Below are 17,730 nucleotides of genomic sequence, written 5' to 3'. Positions count from 1 at the left end.
CTAGGGCAGCAGGAAAAGGAATGGGTAACAGAGAGATATGGCCCTGGGGAAAGGTGGTAAAAAGTAATATTGAGAGGAGCCTTAAACACTCTCAGGGAGTGGCGCCTTCATTCTGTGGGCAGAAGGGAGCCACTGGAGGTTCTTATCCAGAGAAGTCATAGAAAGATCCTGTTGGGATGAAGAAAGAGGTAGAGAAGGATGCGGGGAAGGGAGGGAGACTCTCTTTGCCTTCTCAGCACCATGAGCTGATACATGTTCCTTGTGCGGGAGAAAGGGGTATAAGGCATGGCTGGTAACCTACATGTTGCCTGGCAACAGTGGGGCTGGCCCGTTCACAGTGGCATCTGCCTGTCGCTCTTGCCAGGCATCTTTCTCCACTGTTGGAAGGAGTTCTGGGAGCTGCCCAGCTCTGTCCACCCACCGTCAGTCCATTCAGTCACTTACTTGCCCATTCAACAAAGCGTTTATCTAGCGCTGACATGTGCCAGGGGTGACAGTGGTATTCTGACTCCTTTTGGGTCACTTCAGGTGGCAATACTCAGACTTCAGGATTGATCGGCCTCCCACAGAATGTTGGAATAAAGCACTGATCGACAATTTCCAAGCAGAAAGGGGTTAGGATGGAACCGTCGCTGGCCATTTTTTTAAAAAAGTATTTTTTCTCATGGTACATGTGGCAAATCCTGGTAGGAATTTGGAAAATCCCCAAAGGTAGGAAATTAAATCACTATGACAGGTCATGTTAGTCCTAGACTTTTGTGCCCTGCTTATTTCCACTTCTCACAGGCATTTTCCTCTTTGTCACAGCACCTCCCCAAATGTGACACAGGTTGCTTTTGAAAGGGTCTTTGGGGATCGGGGGGTCATTTTTGGAAGAGATGACTTTCTTGCAAGAGACAGTGGAAAGAGGGGAGCGGCTGAGTGGACTCATCTCAGGGTGAGGGGGAAAAAACAGAAAACACTTTTGACTGAAAGTGACACTGCCTTTGCCAAATGACACTGCCTTTGACCCAGAAACAGCCTGGGCCTGGCCCAGCCTGTTCAAACTGTGTTGGAGGCCAGGAACGCCCAGTGAGCAAATGCAGTAACCTCAGTCCCCGAGGACTTTCTGCAAGGGGTCACAGCCACCAAACAGCTCTTTAGCTAATCCCTCTAATAACAGCCTTCTCCTCCTTCCGAGTATATGCTTGAGTATATCTGAATCTCTCTCTCTCTCTGTCCTGGAATTTTATGAATGAATAATGCATTCACATGGTTCAAGACTCAAAAAAGTATGAAATATATAGTAACGTCTCCTCTCTCTACTCCAGTTCTGTGCCTCATATACAACCATTGTTCTTAGTTTTTTTGTGGAATTTTCCAGAGATATGCATATACAAGCAAATGTGCATATTATGTATCACCCAGCCCCCTTTGAAATTTAATGCTGGCATATGAATACCCTATATACTGTGTTCATTGTACTTTTAAAATGAATGTATGTCAGTGTATAAAGCACCCTCAGTTTTTGGTGTGGCTGGACAGAATTCCATTTTATGGGATGCCAGATCCCGTGGATCTTTAGTATTTTTTTTCAGTTTTTGCTATTACAAAATAAATACTATAAAGAATAAATTTTTGTCTAACCACTATGTCGTACACCTGAAACTAATATAAAATAATACTGAATGTAAACTATAATTTAAAAAAATAAAGTTTCAGTAATATAAAGCAAAAAAAAATAACTTAGCACATATATTTTGCACCTTTGCAATATTTCTGAGTAATAAATTCCTAGAAGTAGCATTGCAGGAACAGATGGTATATGCATTTTAAATTTTTATAGATCGTGCCAAATCACCCTCCATAGGAGCTGTTCCAGCTTACCCTCCCACCAGCAGTGTATCCTGGCAACGTCTGGTTCTGGGCCACACTGCCCCTTCTGTCTTCTGGGTGCCATCCTATGGGCCTAGTGAAGCCTGCCTCTTTTGGCCTAGTTACCGTCTTCTGCCTATGGCACCACCGTAGGCTGGAAGTTGCTAGAAGTCAGCCAACGGACAGACAAATGTTTACAGAGTGCATGCTACAGATTCAGCACCATCCTAGGCCCGTCCAAGCTGTATTTCTGGCTTTGGGAGCTTTAGGAAACTAGGATGTTCAGAGAGAGAATTACACTGCAGAAGAGAGACAGCTGCATTTACATTCTAAGAATGACATATTCTGAATGCCGTGCATCTGGTTCTGGGAGGGAGTAATCACATGGGTGAGCGTGATGAAGAAGCATGTGGCTGGTTTAATTGAAAAAAAAGAAGCATGTGGCTGGTTTAATTGAAAAAAAAGAAGCATGTGGCTGGAATGGAGAGTTTAAACTGTAGTTGGGGAGGGGGGTGCAAGTTTGCTGCGGTGAGAAGGAAGTCTGTGCCAGGTATGGATGCCCCAGAGGAGGGATTACCATTCGGTATCATAGGAGGAAGGCAGCTGCTAGAACTTTCTGAGCCCCAGAAAAGAGTGACCAGTGTTTCTCAAACTTCAGTTAGTCCTGGGAGGCTATCCTGTTGCTCTGTTAGAATGACCCTATCAGATGATTTCCCATTTGAATGGGAGATGTAGGTACTGGTCACTTCCTAGGGACCTCTTCCTGGGACCCAGCACAATGGGACCATCTGGGGCCAGGGTCATCCCAGGAGAAAATTGGGGCAACAACTTAGGAGCAGGAAATGGGCCTTCCTGCTCCCCTAGGTTTGCTTTGATTTTCTGATGAAGTGCAGAATTTATGAACTAATTTAGCCTTTTTACCATATGTGCCTCCACAGACTTGCTTCCTTTTATGAAATAGCAATTCCTGAGCTGGAGTCTGCAATTAAGAAGAGGAGGCTTGAAGACAGCAAGTGAGGCGGGGACCAAGCTCTGGGTGTCTTTATGGGTGAAAGAAGCCTGAGCAAAGGCCCTGCTTTAGCATCCCCATCTCTAAGGCAAGGGGTGGGAACCAGGATCCTGCTGCTTTGGCTGCTGCATCCCCTCTGAGTAGCCTCCTGGCTGCTGCATCGAAGGCTTTTCCTTTCGGCCATGGCTCTAAGCTTTTGTTAACCAGCCTGCTGGTTCCAGACCCGCTGTTTGAATGGAGAAGTGGCCCTGGAACCAGCCAGCCTCTCAGAGCCTGTAGGCTTTTCCCAGCTTCTGTCCACCTGAATTGTGAGGCCTTTTCAGCCCAGGGTGTGTATGGGGGTGGGGCTGGATGGAGCGGGGGTGGAACCTGCAACTTCTGGGATTAAGCTCCCTTAGTGCCTTTTTGTCTCTCAAGTCTCTCTTTCTTTTTTACCCCTGGCCTTCAAAGGCTGCTAGGTGACCTATGGCAGAGGCTATCCCATTCCAGAAAGAAGCTACTGGAGATTTTCCATACCATCCTGAACGAAATCTGCCTTCTCCCTGTACTAGAAAGCAGGTAAGCCCTTGGAAGCCACTGCCCAGGTGGAAGAGCCCCTTCTGCAAGCCTAGATGGGGCATTTGCCTCATTTTATCTGCCCCCTCTTACTCCTGTGTTGCTGAGAAGGATGGTTTCCTCCAACTGGCTAGAGGCCTTGCACGGGGCGTGGCGAGGTGGGCAGGGAAGGTAGCTGCGTATCATCTGCACTGAATGAACTATCTTCCTTGGTGTCCTGTTCCAGCTGTGACAGCATCCAGGGCTTCATTGAGGAGTTCCTTCAGATCTTCAGCTCTTTGCTGCAGGAGAAGAGGTGAGTGTGGCTGAGTTGGGACCAGCATTGGGACAGGCCCATGGTACTTCATCAGTCCCCACAAGGACTTTCATAATAGAGCCCCTGGCATAACCGCCACAGTCTAAGGCTCTGGAATTTGTGGCTGGGCAGCAGATAGCAGACCGGTGCCCCTGTGGCCCCGGCCCTGTCCCTCCAATCTGCTCTCTGTCTGGCAGGTTCCTCCGGGACTATGATGCACTCTTCCCAGTGGCTGATGACGTCAGCTTGCTGCAGCAGGCCTCGTCAGTCTTGTATCCTTCTATCACAGACGCTGGGAGGGGCCCTGGCCTAAGCAGGTCAGCGATGGGCTGCTGGGACTCAGAGTAGCAGAGTTTACCCCAGAACACACAGGTCAGGCAGCTTTCCCCAGATGCCCAGATCCTTGCCAAGGCTCCGCCCATTTCTGGTGGAGATGATGTCTCTGGTCCTTGGAACAGGGGAGGTACAGTTCTGCTTTCTCTAGGTGTTTACTGAGCGTCTGGGCTCGTGTGACCAAGAGGGACTCAGCCCTGTCCTCACAGACCTCACTGCAGGACGGAAAACAGACAGCTAAACAGGCGGTTAGCTAGAATGTCATATGGGAGAAATTCAGAGGGCAGGGAAACCAGGGGAGGCACCTAACTGAGCAGAGCTCGGGGTTCGGGTGTCACACAGAAGCGACATCCATGCTGAGAACAGCAGAAGGAATAGGAGATGGCCGAGCCCCAAGCTCAGTGTTCCTAGGGGACGGAGCAGGGCGGGCCCATCTGGACAGCCACAGGTATCATGAGTGGATCTTGAGGCAGGCTGATGGGAAGGGGTTTCATGGGAGGGGGTTAGGATATGGCAGATGATTTGGGGCCAGGCAGAACTGCATAGCCCTGGCATAAGCCTCACTAAGAAATTTGGGTCCTGTCCCGCAAGCACCAGCAAGCTGTGGTAACGGGCAGTTTTAGACTTTAGAAAAGCTCCATCTGGCACAGCAATGAGGATAGACTGGCCTGGGACCTCTGTGAGGCCCAGGGGCTGGTGAGGATGCCATCGCTGGCATATCTAGGCATGGCCAGTGGGGGTTCGGGTTAGAAGTGGAGTGAAGGAGTCTAGGGAAACTCTAAGGTGTCTGGCTTGGCAGTGCCCAGGGTGGTAGAGAGGGAAGAGGGGCAGGGAGGAATAGGCCTGGGGGCCATTTCGGTGGCTGGGGTAGATTGCTTGGTCCTGTGTCAGAGGCACCCTGTGGCCTCCAGCCTCTGCAGAAAGCCCTCGGGTGGTTGGACAGGAAGCCCAATGGCAGTGCCTCCTGGGGGTCAGTGCAGAGGAGGAGCTGCTGGCTCATCCAAACACCCTGCCCCAAGGTGCTCTGATTCCAGGTGTTCCTCCTGTCCCTGTCTTTTCCTAGAGCTGCTTTCTGTGGAGCGATAGGTACTGGGTGTTATGGTCAGTGGGGCCATGATCCAGTCTATTTCCTCACGTAGCCCAGGTGCCTGTGACATTCACTGGGGTGCGTCCCAGACAGCCCCTGGCAGGAACCATATGATCATATGCTGGGGAGGGATTGACAAGTTATGCTGCCGCACAACCGAGGCAGCAGAGAGGCTTGTGGCACCCGAGAGAGACCCCTTAACACCTCACAGAGATGAGACACGGACTGCCTACATCCTCCAGGCGGTTGAGAGTGCGTGGGAAGGGGTGGACCGACGGAAAGCCACAGGTGCTAAGGACCCACCCATGGCCGAGGATTTCAATGGGGTTGTGCCAGCAGCGGGACCAGGCAGTGGAACGGCATCGCAGCTGGAGAACTCGGAGCAAGTGGAGGTGCGTGTGTCTGGAGTGGCACGTTCTCCCATGACAGCCCCTCCAGGCTCCATCTCAGAGGTTGGGGCAGCAGGAAACCTCCTTTCTTTGCTTCTGCTCTCAGGGGAAAAAGGTTCCTTTTGGGATGGGCAGCTCGACCTGCTGGTCAGCTGTGTGCTGCCTTTAGAGAGTCCTGGGCTGAGGGCACGCTGGGCTGTGTGTAAGGAGAGAGCTAGTCTCGTGAGCTGTCAAAGCCTCCATTTCCCCTCTGCCACATGAAGCAAAATCCTCTCTCCTCTGAACAGATCACACAGGAGCTGCTTTGGTTGCAGTTGTGTGCAGTACCGGGTCTCACTGCTTGGCTAACCGGAAGCCCCTCCGGGGGACTGCCGGGCTCCACTGAGCCAGTTTGGAAACCTCATCTAGTGCTTTCTCTCCAGGCTTTGCCAGAACACCAAATCTGTGGCTGCACTGATTGGCCACTGAGCCATGTGTGCGGGGAGGCAGCATGACATAGGGATTAAGACCACACAGTCTCTCAAGTAAGGCAACTCAGGGGTGTATCCTGGTCCCGCCACTCGCCAGCAGTGTGGCCTTAGGCACAGTCACTCACATTGAGCCTTAGTTCCTCATCTGTAAGATGGGGCTAGTCGTCTCCATGAACTTGTTGGCATACCTAGAGTTGCTGCGTGGAGCTCTCTGAACTTGGCTGGCCCTCGATGCCCTGTTAATAGATGCTGATGTTCTGTTAGAGCCCAGGTGCCTTAACTGTCACAGGGCCTTGGAGAATGATACTCCCCTTCGCCTCTTCCCTCCTTTTTCCCCATTTGGCTTTTTATCTGAGTCATAGAAGGCTTTGCTTTGTGTGTGTGTGTGGTTTTTTTTTTTAATTTGGGAATTTCTTTAAATGAAAAGCCTAACAAAATTAAGCCACATCAAGAAGTCTATAAACCAAATCCCTTTTGAAAAGCATATAATTAAAGGGGAGCACCTCCACACAAGCCAGGCCTGGTGCTTGCTGCTCCCCTCCAATGCCAGCCATCAGCTTGTTGGGGCGGGAAAGGACCGTGGTTAGTAGAAGCCACAGCTGTGCCAGGCACTGTGCTCATCACTTTATGTGCACTATGTCCTCGATCCATTTGAAGCTGCCCTGTGAGGCGGGTGGTAGTATGTCTGCTTGTTTTATAAGGAGGAGACTGAGGTTTGGAGAGAAGCAGCACCTGACAAAGTCACGCAGCCTGAAGTAGCTCCCCCAGTAAGCTCCCTTTTCACGGGCCAGGGAATGGAGGCTCAGAAAGACCTGAGTCATTTGACTAAGGTGCTACAGGGGGGCGCCAGGACTCAACTCTTGTCCCCTGTTTCCTGGCCCAGTGCTGTTTGGGGCCTGTTGCCCTAGCACCCACCTGCCTTCGCCTTCCTCCTTCACTCAGCTCTCTCCACAGTGCTTGGGGGCAGCTGCTGCCCCGGGCCCCGCTGTGTGCGGTGTGGAGCTGGACTCCCTCATCTCCCAAGTGAAGGACCTGCTCCCAGACCTCGGGGAGGGCTTCATCCTGGCCTGCCTGGAGCACTACGGCTATGACCCGGAGCAGGTGATCAACAACATCCTGGAGGAGCGGCTGGCCCCTGCCCTCAGCCAGCTGGACCGAAGCCTAGACAGGTGGGAGAGACAGGTGGGAGGAGGCCCGTGGCACCCAGTCTGCTTCAGTGTCCCTGCAAGAGGGCTCTGCAGGCCCTTCTCAGGGCCCCTTCTTAGCTCCTCTGCCTCCCACCCTTCCTTCCCTCATGTCCCAGAACTCAGCTTGCTCTCTCCTCCCCCGAGAGGTGTTTCCTGAATAATGCCTGTTTGGGGACATACGAACACTGTAGGCCCCTCTCAAGCTTTTCATGGCCCCTGTAAGGCAGAGAGTGCACCTGGGCATCCCTGCAGACCTGTGGGAAAACCAGTTTGAGACGTGGATGTTAAAGGGGATGCTGAGCCCTCAGAGCTCCGCAGTGGCTGGTCTGCCCTGTCCTTGCCACCTTCCCAGGAGGTTCCCGAGGAAGGACGGTTGAAGCTTCCTTCCTTCCTACCTGTCCTTTCTGGGTTTGGCCCACGGCTTCCTCGAGGGTTCGTGGGGTAGCAGGAATAAGGGATGAATGGGTGTTTCCTCCGCGAACAAGTGAATCGTTGGAAGTGAAATGTTAACTCTGCCTTTGGACAAGTTCCTCAGCCTCCTTATGCCCGTGTTATAGATGAGGACACTGCCATGCAAAGAGGCTGAGCAATCTGTGACACCTAGCTCACAGGGCTGTTCTGAGCACTAAAATGAGGGAGGGAACTTTGAAGAAAACTGTGAGTGGCAAGCAAGACCAAGGGGGGAGCTTTGTGTAAGGTGGGGGTCACACAGGTAGGGGCCAGATAGGGCAGGTGTTCACCTTGTGTCCCAGGTGTGGCCATTGAAGGAGAGTGGAGAACATGAACATGGTGATGGGCTGGGGTGCAGGCAGGCATCAGCTGGCCGGGCCCCCTTACACGGATTTCACCCCCAGACAGGTGAAGCCAGACCCAACGCCTCTGCTGACTTCTCGGCACAACATCTTCCAGAACGATGAGTTTGACGTGTTCAGCAGGGACTCGGTGGACCTGAGCCGGGTACACAAGGGCAGGAGGTGAGTGTGGCGGGCTGTGGGGTTCCAGGCACCCCAGCTCTGCAACAGCAGCTAGAAAGTGAGAGAAACCAAGGGCTTCATCTTTATGGAACTAGCCTGAGTTCAGCTCAGGGCTCCCTGGCAGCCTGAGACCTGTGTGTTCCCAACAGGCACTTTCTTTTCAGTTGGGTGCAGGTTCTTTAACAATTATATTTCAGGCTGTGACTCTGCATGGGGTGGTTTTAGTGAACCCTCCTTGTTGACAGCAAAAGGCCAGAGGGGCCAAAACTCTTCCCTTCCTCTTACATCTTTGGTTATGCCCACCATTGAATCTCTGGATGGTGGAGCTGGGCAGTGCTTCCCAGAACCTCTCCGTGACCGATTTTCTGCAGTCTGTGACAAAAGGAGAAAATTAAGGACCTGTATTGAGTGAGCATTTCTGAAGGTGAACACGTTTCATTTTAAGGCCTTTCTACATACTGTATGTATCGTTTATGTCCTTCCTACTCTTTTGGCATTGAAAGACCATTCATGATTTATTCATTCATTCAACAAATATTTGTGCAGTGCTTATGGCCTTCTAGGCCCTGGATTTATTAGTTTCTGAGGATCTAGTGGAGAGTGAAACAGACACGGCCCCTGCCCACGTGGAATTTGCAGTAATCAGTTCATCAAACAAGCAATGTAAAATCGCAGATATGACACGTACTACAAGGTGAAGGTGAGCAGACTTCAAAGCCTCTGGCAGGTGCTTCGATCCAGGCAGGAAGGCTCTCGTGGGGAAATGACAGGAGACCAAGAGAGGAAGGGTAAGGATGGGTCAGCAAAGTGGGGAAGCAGAAGCTTTCTAAACAGAGTGAACAGCGGGGGCAGTGGCCCCAAGGCTGTGAGGAACATGGTAACAGCCCCATGAGCCAGAACACTATGTTTTGGAAAGGTCACCTGACTTTGGAATGGAGACCCACAGGAGGGACTGAGAGTCAGCAGTGGTGGTAGAGAGGACAGCGTAGTAGAGAATGGCAAATAAGACATCGACGACTCAGTGCTAGCCTCCCAAAGTTCTCCTAAACAGTGGTGCTTTATGAAATCCAGAAATCTGGGCACTGCTGGACAAGTGCAGCCTGCCCTTTCCCTCGTCCCACAGATGGAGACAGTGCGGTTCAGACAGGGGTAGGGACCTGCCCTGTTCTTTTGATAGGAGCCCCAGTGACAGAATTTCAGGCTGCTGCTTCCGTGAAGTCCCAGTACTGTTTCCCCTCCCCAGCGCCATCCAGTGCTGGAAGCTGGGCTGGCCAAGTGCTTAGGGAGCAGGCACAGAACAACTATAAAGTTATCTGGCTGGCTGGACAGGAAGCAGTTGTAATCTGCTTAGTCACATACATTGCAACATCCCCAGATCATAGGCCAGAGATGGTATCCTGCATCAGCGGCCACTGTTCCATGGCAGAATGACCTTCTGTGGCTTCTGCTGTGGGGAAAGGGGCACACAAGGAGGGCTGTGCCCCTGTCCATAGGGTGCTCTGGGCTGCCAGGCAGAGAGTCCGGGTGACAGATGATTACCGAACTTATTGTGACAGGTCACCCAGGGGCTGAGGTTTGCAAAGAGGCAAAGCCTCCATTCATGTATTCATTATTCACTCAGCAAATATTTATTAAGCGATTTACGAGCTCCAGATTCTGTGCTAGACAGTAGGGAGACAGAGTGAACAGGGCACCCAGGCCTTGCCCTCAAATAGCACAGAGACCGTGGGAAAGAGACCATTAAATAAGCCGCAGTAAAGTGGGAGAGGTGCTGGGATGGGGCACACAGGGGCCTGAGCGGGCACACCGGTCCTAATCTGGGTAGGGCAGAGGCGTTCAGGGCCCTAGGCCCTGCCCTCAAAGCCCACAGGAGAAATTAAGTAGCACAAGGCAGGTCGCACTTGAATTAAAACGTGTGTGTTCTTAAATCAGGTAGGGTGCACTCAGTGGCTCAAGTAACAAAGAAATCTGTTCCCTTGCATGACACGAAATTTTAAGCTGGGCAGCCTTGGCTTAGTTAACCCGTAGTAAAGCCACATCATCAAGGATTCATCTTTTCTGTCTCTTGGAGCTGGTTCCCTCAAGGCCACTGGGTGGCTGCTGCTGTTTGTGCCATGACCTCCAAAAAGAACAGTGGCAGGAGGAAGTCTGGACCAGGTCTTACCGTATCTCTCTTAGAGACCAGGAAACCTTTCCCGGAAGCCTCCAGAATCCCACCCCCCCCACATCTCTCTGGGGAACTGGGTCACGGGACTGAGGTCCAGAGCTCCAGAAGAAGGGGGAGGGCGGAAAGATCTGAACAAAATGAGGTACTGTTAGGAGTGGGGATGAGACAGAGGCGGCTATTGGGTAGTTAACCAGGCACAGGTGCTGCAGGTATATCCTAGCTAAATGAAGGAGGCAGTGTGTGTAAGGTGGGGGTCCCCTAATTCCTTTGGACTCGACAGTGGTACCCTGAAAGATAATAAATGTTTTCCCCCGAAAAGGTTCAATGGCCGAAAACGTCTGGGCACTCTTTCTGCCTCTCGGAGAGTCCCAGGGCAGAATAAAGGCTCTGACAAGGCCTACAGTAGAAGAATTAGGATTCACTGTGTTGAGCCCAGCAGGGGGCAGGTCCACTTCCACTCTGACATCATCCCTGGGAGGCAGAACTGAGACTTGGCAAGGATAAGGGACCTTCTGTAGTCTCATAGCTAGGAAAGCAGCAGAGCAGACTTGAGGCAGGAGGCCTGTGCTCTGGCCCTGGCCCAGCATGTAGAAGCCGTGCAACCTTAAGGTTACCCTGTCTCTCTGGATCCCCCGATTTCTCACCTGGAAGAGGAAGGGTTTATTGCCTCTGCAGGCCATTTAGAAGTTTGAAGGTAGGCGTCACTCTCCTAAGGGCCAGTGTGAGTAAGCCTTGAATAGGCTAGAGGAAGTGGGGAGGGGAAAGGTAGTCAGGCTTCAGGGAGCCCGCTTGTTTCCTGGGCTCATTGTCACCTTTAGGAGGCCAAGGAAGCAAACTGCTCCAAAGACCATCTCCAAAGTCACTGCTGCCTGCATTTTCAGACTTGACTGAAGTTCTGGCCCTCAGATGGATCTTTTCCCGGCTAGTTTTACCCCTAATTTTTTTTCTTCCTGACTCTGGATGAGGTCATGGAGCCAAAAACACACCTCCCTAGATGTGGTAGACAAGGTGCCCAGGCTGTGTTCTCTCCCAGGGTCCTGCTGGGTGGGTGAGTTAGCCAGGCTTCTCTATCCGGCCCTGCCAGGGAGCCACCACACACAGAGACTGCCAGTACAAAAGGACTGCCCTCCTTCCTGGAACCTGGGATAGTGCAGACCAGGAGCCATGGATATAGCAGAAAGGACAGTGACACCTCTCACTCATCCTCGGTCCCCTGGCCCAGTGCAGATCTGGGCACCTAGTAGGCCCTTAGCAAATATGTGTTGAATGAATGGATGTGCTCCTACCAGTGGCACCAACTCCTTAGACAAGATTGGTCTCCTTTCACTTCCTCCATTTCTTTTCTCCTCAGCCCCTAACTGGGCAAGGAGAGCCACAGAAGGGCCAAGGTCACAGTCACAGGACCTCTTTCCTGGTGTGATGTGAAAGATTTCTGTGGATGGAGGTTTTTCCTTTGTCTAGATCAAACCCCCTTCCACCATAGATCCTCCATTACCCCTTCCTCCAAACCCCCAGATAGGACCCCTGAGCCAGAGTTCATTCCTCCTTTCCCTGAGCGTCCATTCAGCACATTTCATCTTGGCTGCTATTTTCCTGTCTGTCACCCCCACTAGACTATGGGTTCCACAAGGTCAGATTCATATCTTACCCCTTTCTGAATCCCTCCCCAGCTCAGCCTAGTACCCTGCCTGGCACATAGCAGGCCCTTAGTAAAAACTGTTGAAAGAGATCCAATCCTAACCCACCATGTTGGGGGCTGCAGTCCTGACCTGCCGTAGGGTCAGTGGCTGCCAGACAGACTCAGAAGGCTGCCCCTCCCTGCACCAAAGGCCAGTTAATAGAAGGTTCTTATGGGAGCTATGAATGCTTTGCGTGTCTCCCCCCACCCCTGATACATTCCAGAGACCTGGTTTCACAGCTAAGCTGGATTTTCTTGCCTAGCATCTCAAATTGATTTTCCCCTGTAGTGCTCAGAAGTACATTCCACAGGCCCATGTGTCTGACAAGCCAGATTTTTCTGCAGATTTGCAAAGCCATGAGTCAACAGGCCCGAGTCCCCATTGTGGCTGTGCTACAGCCCATGGTGATCCCGGGCAGGTGCCACCTTGCCATTCCCCCGACCTGAGTTTCCTCACCTGTGACATGAGGAGTGAAACTTTCAGGCACCTTCCCCCCATGCAATCTGACATGGAAGATTGAACATAGACCGATTAGAAGGCCACCGTAGTGAAGTGTGGGGGTGAGAGAAAGAAGCTGGGACCCCTCCTGACCTCTCACACCCCAAAGGTCCCCTGGGGCTCCCCTGAACTCAGCAAAAACCCCACACGTGGCCTTGCTCTTTCTTCAGTTTGTTGTAAAAGGTTCAAATAACCCAGGCCCTCCTGAAAGTCACCATTGTCATTTGGGGGGTCCCACGGGCCCCTTTCTGTGCATTCACATGCACGGACACATATATGTGTATGTCCACAGGAACAGATCATTGGTCTTGTTTGCTTCCAGCTTTTTAGAGAGATGGGATGTGTGCGTTTTTCCATAGCTAGACTCTTTCCTCCTCAGAATTCTTTCTCCGTCCCCACAAATAGGTCAGCGTCATTCTGGAGCACTGGCACAAGGCGCTCTGTGACACAGGTGTGGCGCCGACCATTCGGCCTCCCCACTGGTGGTGGACCTTAGCTGCTTTCTATTTGCCCCGTTAGCAAACAATGCTGGGAAGAAAATCCCCGGCGAGGCCTCCTAGGGGGGATGCCTTGAAGGGGTGCTTTCTGGTTGAAGGGTAGGCGCATTTTATGTTCTGACAGTTGCTCCTGGGATGCCCTGGCAAGTACTGGGCATGGTCACTTAGGCACCAGGAGCTGTGAGTCCCACCTGCCCACACCCCACTGGTGCTTGATATCGGTTACTCCATGTTGTGCCTGCCTGAGGGGTGAAGAAGAGAACCTGTGGTCTCTGGACCCTTAATGCAACCTTCAGAGCCTGAGGTTTCTCCCTCTTCTCTCCTTTGCTGTTTCCTGTCCATGTCAGGAAGGGGGAGAGCACACGGAGCCTGCTGAATGACAAGCGGGAGGTGGCGGCTCAGCGGCAGCGCTATGAGCAGTATAGTGTGGTGGTGGAAGAGGTAGGTGTCCCCAGGCCACTGGGCTTGTGCTGGGCCAGAGAGACCAGCCAGCCCCTGGGCCCCTCGGACCCACAGTTCTGCCATTGCAGGTGCCACTGCAGCCAGGTGAGGGCCTGTCCTACCATGGTGATGACTATGAGGACGAGTATGATGACACGTACGATGGCAACCAGGTGGGTGCCAATGATGCCGACTCCGATGATGAGCTCATCAGCTGCAGGTGAGGCTATAGGGCAGGCAGAGGGCGGAATTCTGGGGGCAGAGCGGCTTTTGGGGACCGTGGGGCTCTCCCATAACCTGTTCATACCGATGGAGAGGCCAAGGCCTTACCATATGAGCAAATCAGTGGCAGAACCAGGGCCCAAACCCAGGCCTCCTGACTCCTGGTCCATTGCTCTTTCCAACCCAAGTCTCCTCCTTGGCTGGTTGGTCCAACCCACCCTCAGTGGGAACCCGTTAACTTGGTTACGTTGTTCTTGACTGCAGAAAACTTTTGCCAGTGGAATCATATGGAGATTACCCAATACAGATAAAAACAGAGCTAGAGCCCCCACAGTCCCAGCTCAGTCTCCCCTGAGCTCGAACATCAGACTCTGGTACCCTAAAAAAATCCAGGGGCTGGAGCAAAGCTGTCTTGAGAAGTACTTCAGTTCTGCTGGGCCTCCTGAGTCTCCCCCATCAGCCCCCTCACCCAGACTCATTCCCTCTTCCCTGAGGCTCTCTGAGTTTAATCTTGTCTTTGATCTTACTTTCTCTCTGAACCCTTAGGCCCTTCACCATCCCTCAAGTGCTAAGAACCAAAGTGCCCGTAGAAGGGCAAGAGGAGGATGAGGAGGAGGAGGAGGATGAAGCTGAAGAGGAGGCCCCCAAGGTACGTCCTTGGCAGGTGGCAGACGAAGGGAGGGAGCGTGCAGTTCTAAAGGGCAAATGGAGAGCAATGTGCCCCCTTCTCTTTGGCCTCGAGGCAGCCCCAGCACCACTGCCGAGAGAAGAGGGGAGCCTTCCAGCCCAGATGTCTGCTGGGAGAGCTGCTGGCTTAGAACTCACCTCCGATGCCCGGGGGGTGCCAGGGAATGGATCAGAGGCTTCTGGGTTCATTAGGCTCAGGAGCCTGGGAGCCGGAGGAGGGCAGCTGTCTGCCTCCGTGCCCGAGATGGCAATTTTTAAAATCAGAGAGGTGTCAGAGCCCAAGGGCCTTTGGAGGCCATTTGAGCTGGTACGTTTGAAAATGTCATTTTTTTAGCAGCTGAATATTTTTTTCAAAGAAAATCTTAACTAGAAACTCAACACTTAAAACAGTTAAAAGTGGTACTGCTCAGGTTGAACGGAATAGCAGCCAGTGACCCTTAGATCCCCAGGTGCCCCCCCCTTCCCACCAGGGTGACAAATGCAAGTGTGTCCTGGTGGAACCTGAGCCTAGTACTGGGACAGCATTCACACCCTGTCAGCGGGGCAGGGGAGCCCTTAGCACAAGAGTAAACCAGTGCTTCCAGGGCTTTCCCTTCTTCCAGGCAAGGAGGCTGCCTTTTATGTAAAATCTTCCAGTTTTCAAAGCTTACTCATTCTGCTTGTTTTGTTTGTGATTTTTTTAAATAGCACGGGCCACCACAGTCTGTGGTCTGTGGTCTTCCTAGTCCAGGCCCCTTTCACTCTTGGCACAGAAAATGGTCCTCGAGAGTGGACGTTCCCACAACATGGTGGCGGTGGCGGTGCCAGCGTGAGAACAAGTCAGCTTCCAGGGGCCACTCTCTTGGCTTTCAAGGCTCCACGTGGCCTCTCATGGTGGCCATCCTGGCCTTCCCTTCATTGCTCCCATTTATCATTTTTATGCCCCAGCTGTGGCCACCCACCTATGATGCCTGTCCAGGAAGACCTAGTCCCTTGTGCTGCCTCCCTCTTGGGGAATCGGTGGAAGGGACAGAGGAGGAGCCTTCTAGTAGAAACCCTGGACCATAGCAAGCCCACTGCCGTTCCGGGGCATTGCCCTGCCGTGCTGCTGCTTCTCCCGACCCCTGGGAGGGAGGCAGCAATGAGATTCAGTCAGGCGCAGCCTCACTGCAGCTTAGGGGTGTCGGACGGCTCGTGAGTCTTTTCCCTTCTTCCTTCCACAGCCCGACCACTTTGTGCAGGACCCTGCGGTGCTTCGGGAGAAAGCAGAAGCCAGGCGCATGGCCTTCCTCGCCAGGAAGGGGTGAGGTTGAAGGTGCTGTTTCTGGTGGGAGGGAATCCTTCTGGGGACGTCCCAGCCAAATACCCAGGAAGCCCACACAGAAACCCTAAGTATGTTATGTGTATTAATTGACTTCACAACAACCCCATGAAGTAGCTACTATTACCATTATCCTCATTCCACAGAAGAGGAAACTGAGGCCCAGAGATGTTAAATAACCTGCCAAAGGTTACCGAGCTAGTAAATGGTGGAGCAGAGATTAATTAAACCCAGGTGGCTCAGCTCTGGGGGTCCACGCTTCTAATCATTATTTGACAGACACGGGAATTTATCGCACCTAGCATGCGAGCCCAGTGCGTCCAGAGCTAGGTGGTGTCAGGCAGAGTGTAAAGTGTGAAAGAGCCCAGGCAGGCAGGCAGACAGACATACAACCTCTGTGGCTGAGAGGCATGGTAGGGATAGGGGCACTTGAGCTGGGCCCTGGAGGTGGAAAGGGTGCAAAGGAATTTGTCATGTGAGGATAGAAAGGCAGAAAAGCACATGTATGGTCAGGGAGAGGTGTCCTTTCTCGGGAAAAGCTGGGAATACATGACCAGAGGCACCTCTAATTCATCTCCCTAGTCTTTCCGGTGAGAAAATAGTCCAGAGGGGCCAAGGACCTGCCTGTGAGCCCTCCTCCAATGAAGGCCAAGCCAGGGGTGGAAGCCCAGTGCCCCATCCTGGCCCTGGGACTCCCACAGCACTGCCCACTTGGTGCGGGAGGCCTCACCTTGGAGGGAAGGCATTGGATCTCATTCTGAAGGCAGGAAGAGAGAGCCACAGGAGGTTTTTGAGTAGGAAACAGCGACTTTAACTTCCCTTCTGTTTCAAACCCCTGAGTACAGAGCTCTGGGTAAAGCCAGTAGTTGAGATGGTCAGAAAAGGTCCTTAGGTCTTGTCTGTGCGTGCACTTGGTCTTTGAAGGCCACCAAGCAAGGCCCTGGGGTATAGAACAGTATTATGTCATCTACAGCACAAGGCCCTGGATGGGAAAGGGAGAGGACCCTTCCCCAAGCCTTCTTCCCCTCCCTGTGTGGGCCGCAGTCAGCCCACTAGCTGTTCCTTCCTCAAGCTTAGCCAGGGTCCCATCTGCAGGCAAGGCTCAGAGAAGAGGAATTACCAGGCACAGGGTGGCCCAGAGCCCCCGTGGCCCTGCCCCTGCTAGGCTTCATTCTCTTCCCACTGGAAATTAGAAGTCGGGTATCCTGGCCCAGGCTATGTGTCCTCTCCCAGGGATCTTCTAGGAAGGGTGAGCTCTTCCTGTCAGAGCCTGTTCTGGCTGATGGGTTGGTTCTCCTGGGGTTGGGTTGTTCGACCCTTAGGTACCGGCATGACAGCTCGACAGCGGTGGCCGGCAGCCCTCGGGGCCACGGGCAGAACCGCGAGACGACCCAGGAACGCAGGAAGAAGGAAGCTAACAAGTCCACACGAGCCAATCACAACCGGAGGACCATGGCCGACCGCAAAAGAAATAAAGGCATGATTCCATCCTGAAGCCGCCACGCCAGGGCCAGGTGGGAGGCAGCAGTGCCAGGCCCACCAGGCTGCAATTTCTATGGCCCGAGGCCTCCTCACCAGGACCCCAAGTTCAACTCGACCCCTCGACAACCTCAGCATTGCAGCCCCTGAGAAGGCCGCCTCGTTGTCCACCTGCTAAGTGTGAGCACCTTCGTCAGAACACACAGTGCCTTATCCCACAGCAGAGGAGTCCATGGGGCCAGCAAGCAGGCAAAAGAGATGGGGACAGAGCCCCAAGGCAAACCTCTTGCAGCAAGATACCACTCCCCTTTTTCTCTGGACACCAGGAAACCTGTATATTCAAAAACAAAAACAACAAAAGGCCTGCAAATAAAGCGTTTAACCCTCGTAAGCAATCACCCATGATGTGCCCTTGGCCCATCTCCCTCTATCCCATCCATTCTTCAGTGACAGCCACTGTCTGGAGGGGAAGAGGGCCAGATGTCGCCGTGTTCTTCTCATGAACATTTTCTGCCTGCCTCTCATTGTGACCCTTCCTGATGTGGCCCTGCCTTGCTGTGTGTCCCTGAGAACAGCACTCCCTTCTCTGAACCTCCCGTCCCTGCTA

General features: G+C 52.7%; 1 protein-coding gene across 6 annotated transcripts in view; it reads left to right on the top strand.

Annotated features, from left to right (window-relative positions):
* ASCC2 (activating signal cointegrator 1 complex subunit 2) overlaps positions 1–17,514 on the top strand; it is a 37,187-nt gene extending 19,673 nt beyond the window's left edge. For 3 of the 6 annotated variants that reach the window (XM_037153301.2, XM_037153299.2, XM_037153304.2), the window contains 12 exons: positions 2,793–2,867; positions 3,314–3,421; positions 3,645–3,713; positions 3,911–3,985; positions 5,345–5,525; positions 6,935–7,161; positions 8,034–8,153; positions 13,342–13,435; positions 13,525–13,655; positions 14,204–14,306; positions 15,547–15,626; positions 16,967–17,514. In XM_037153301.2, the coding sequence (XP_037009196.2) occupies positions 2,793–2,867; positions 3,314–3,421; positions 3,645–3,713; positions 3,911–3,985; positions 5,345–5,525; positions 6,935–7,161; positions 8,034–8,153; positions 13,342–13,435; positions 13,525–13,655; positions 14,204–14,306; positions 15,547–15,626; positions 16,967–17,138 (1,435 nt within the window). In that variant the 3' untranslated portion in view covers positions 17,139–17,514. Of the gene's footprint in view, positions 1–2,792; positions 2,868–3,313; positions 3,422–3,644; positions 3,714–3,910; positions 3,986–5,344; positions 5,526–6,934; positions 7,162–8,033; positions 8,154–13,341; positions 13,436–13,524; positions 13,656–14,203; positions 14,307–15,546; positions 15,639–16,966 lie in introns of all 6 variants that reach the window. The other 3 variants (XM_037153303.2, XM_037153300.2, XM_037153302.2) reach the window with 2 other exon arrangements.
* The last annotated feature ends 216 nt before the right edge of the window (positions 17,515–17,730 follow it).

The sequence above is a fragment of the Artibeus jamaicensis genome, unplaced genomic scaffold, assembly GCF_021234435.1.
Source record: "Artibeus jamaicensis isolate MK-2021 breed Jamaican fruit bat unplaced genomic scaffold, CSHL_Jam_final contig_525, whole genome shotgun sequence".
Classification (NCBI taxonomy): domain Eukaryota; kingdom Metazoa; phylum Chordata; class Mammalia; order Chiroptera; family Phyllostomidae; genus Artibeus; species Artibeus jamaicensis.
This window is presented reverse-complemented; position numbering and strand designations above follow the sequence as displayed.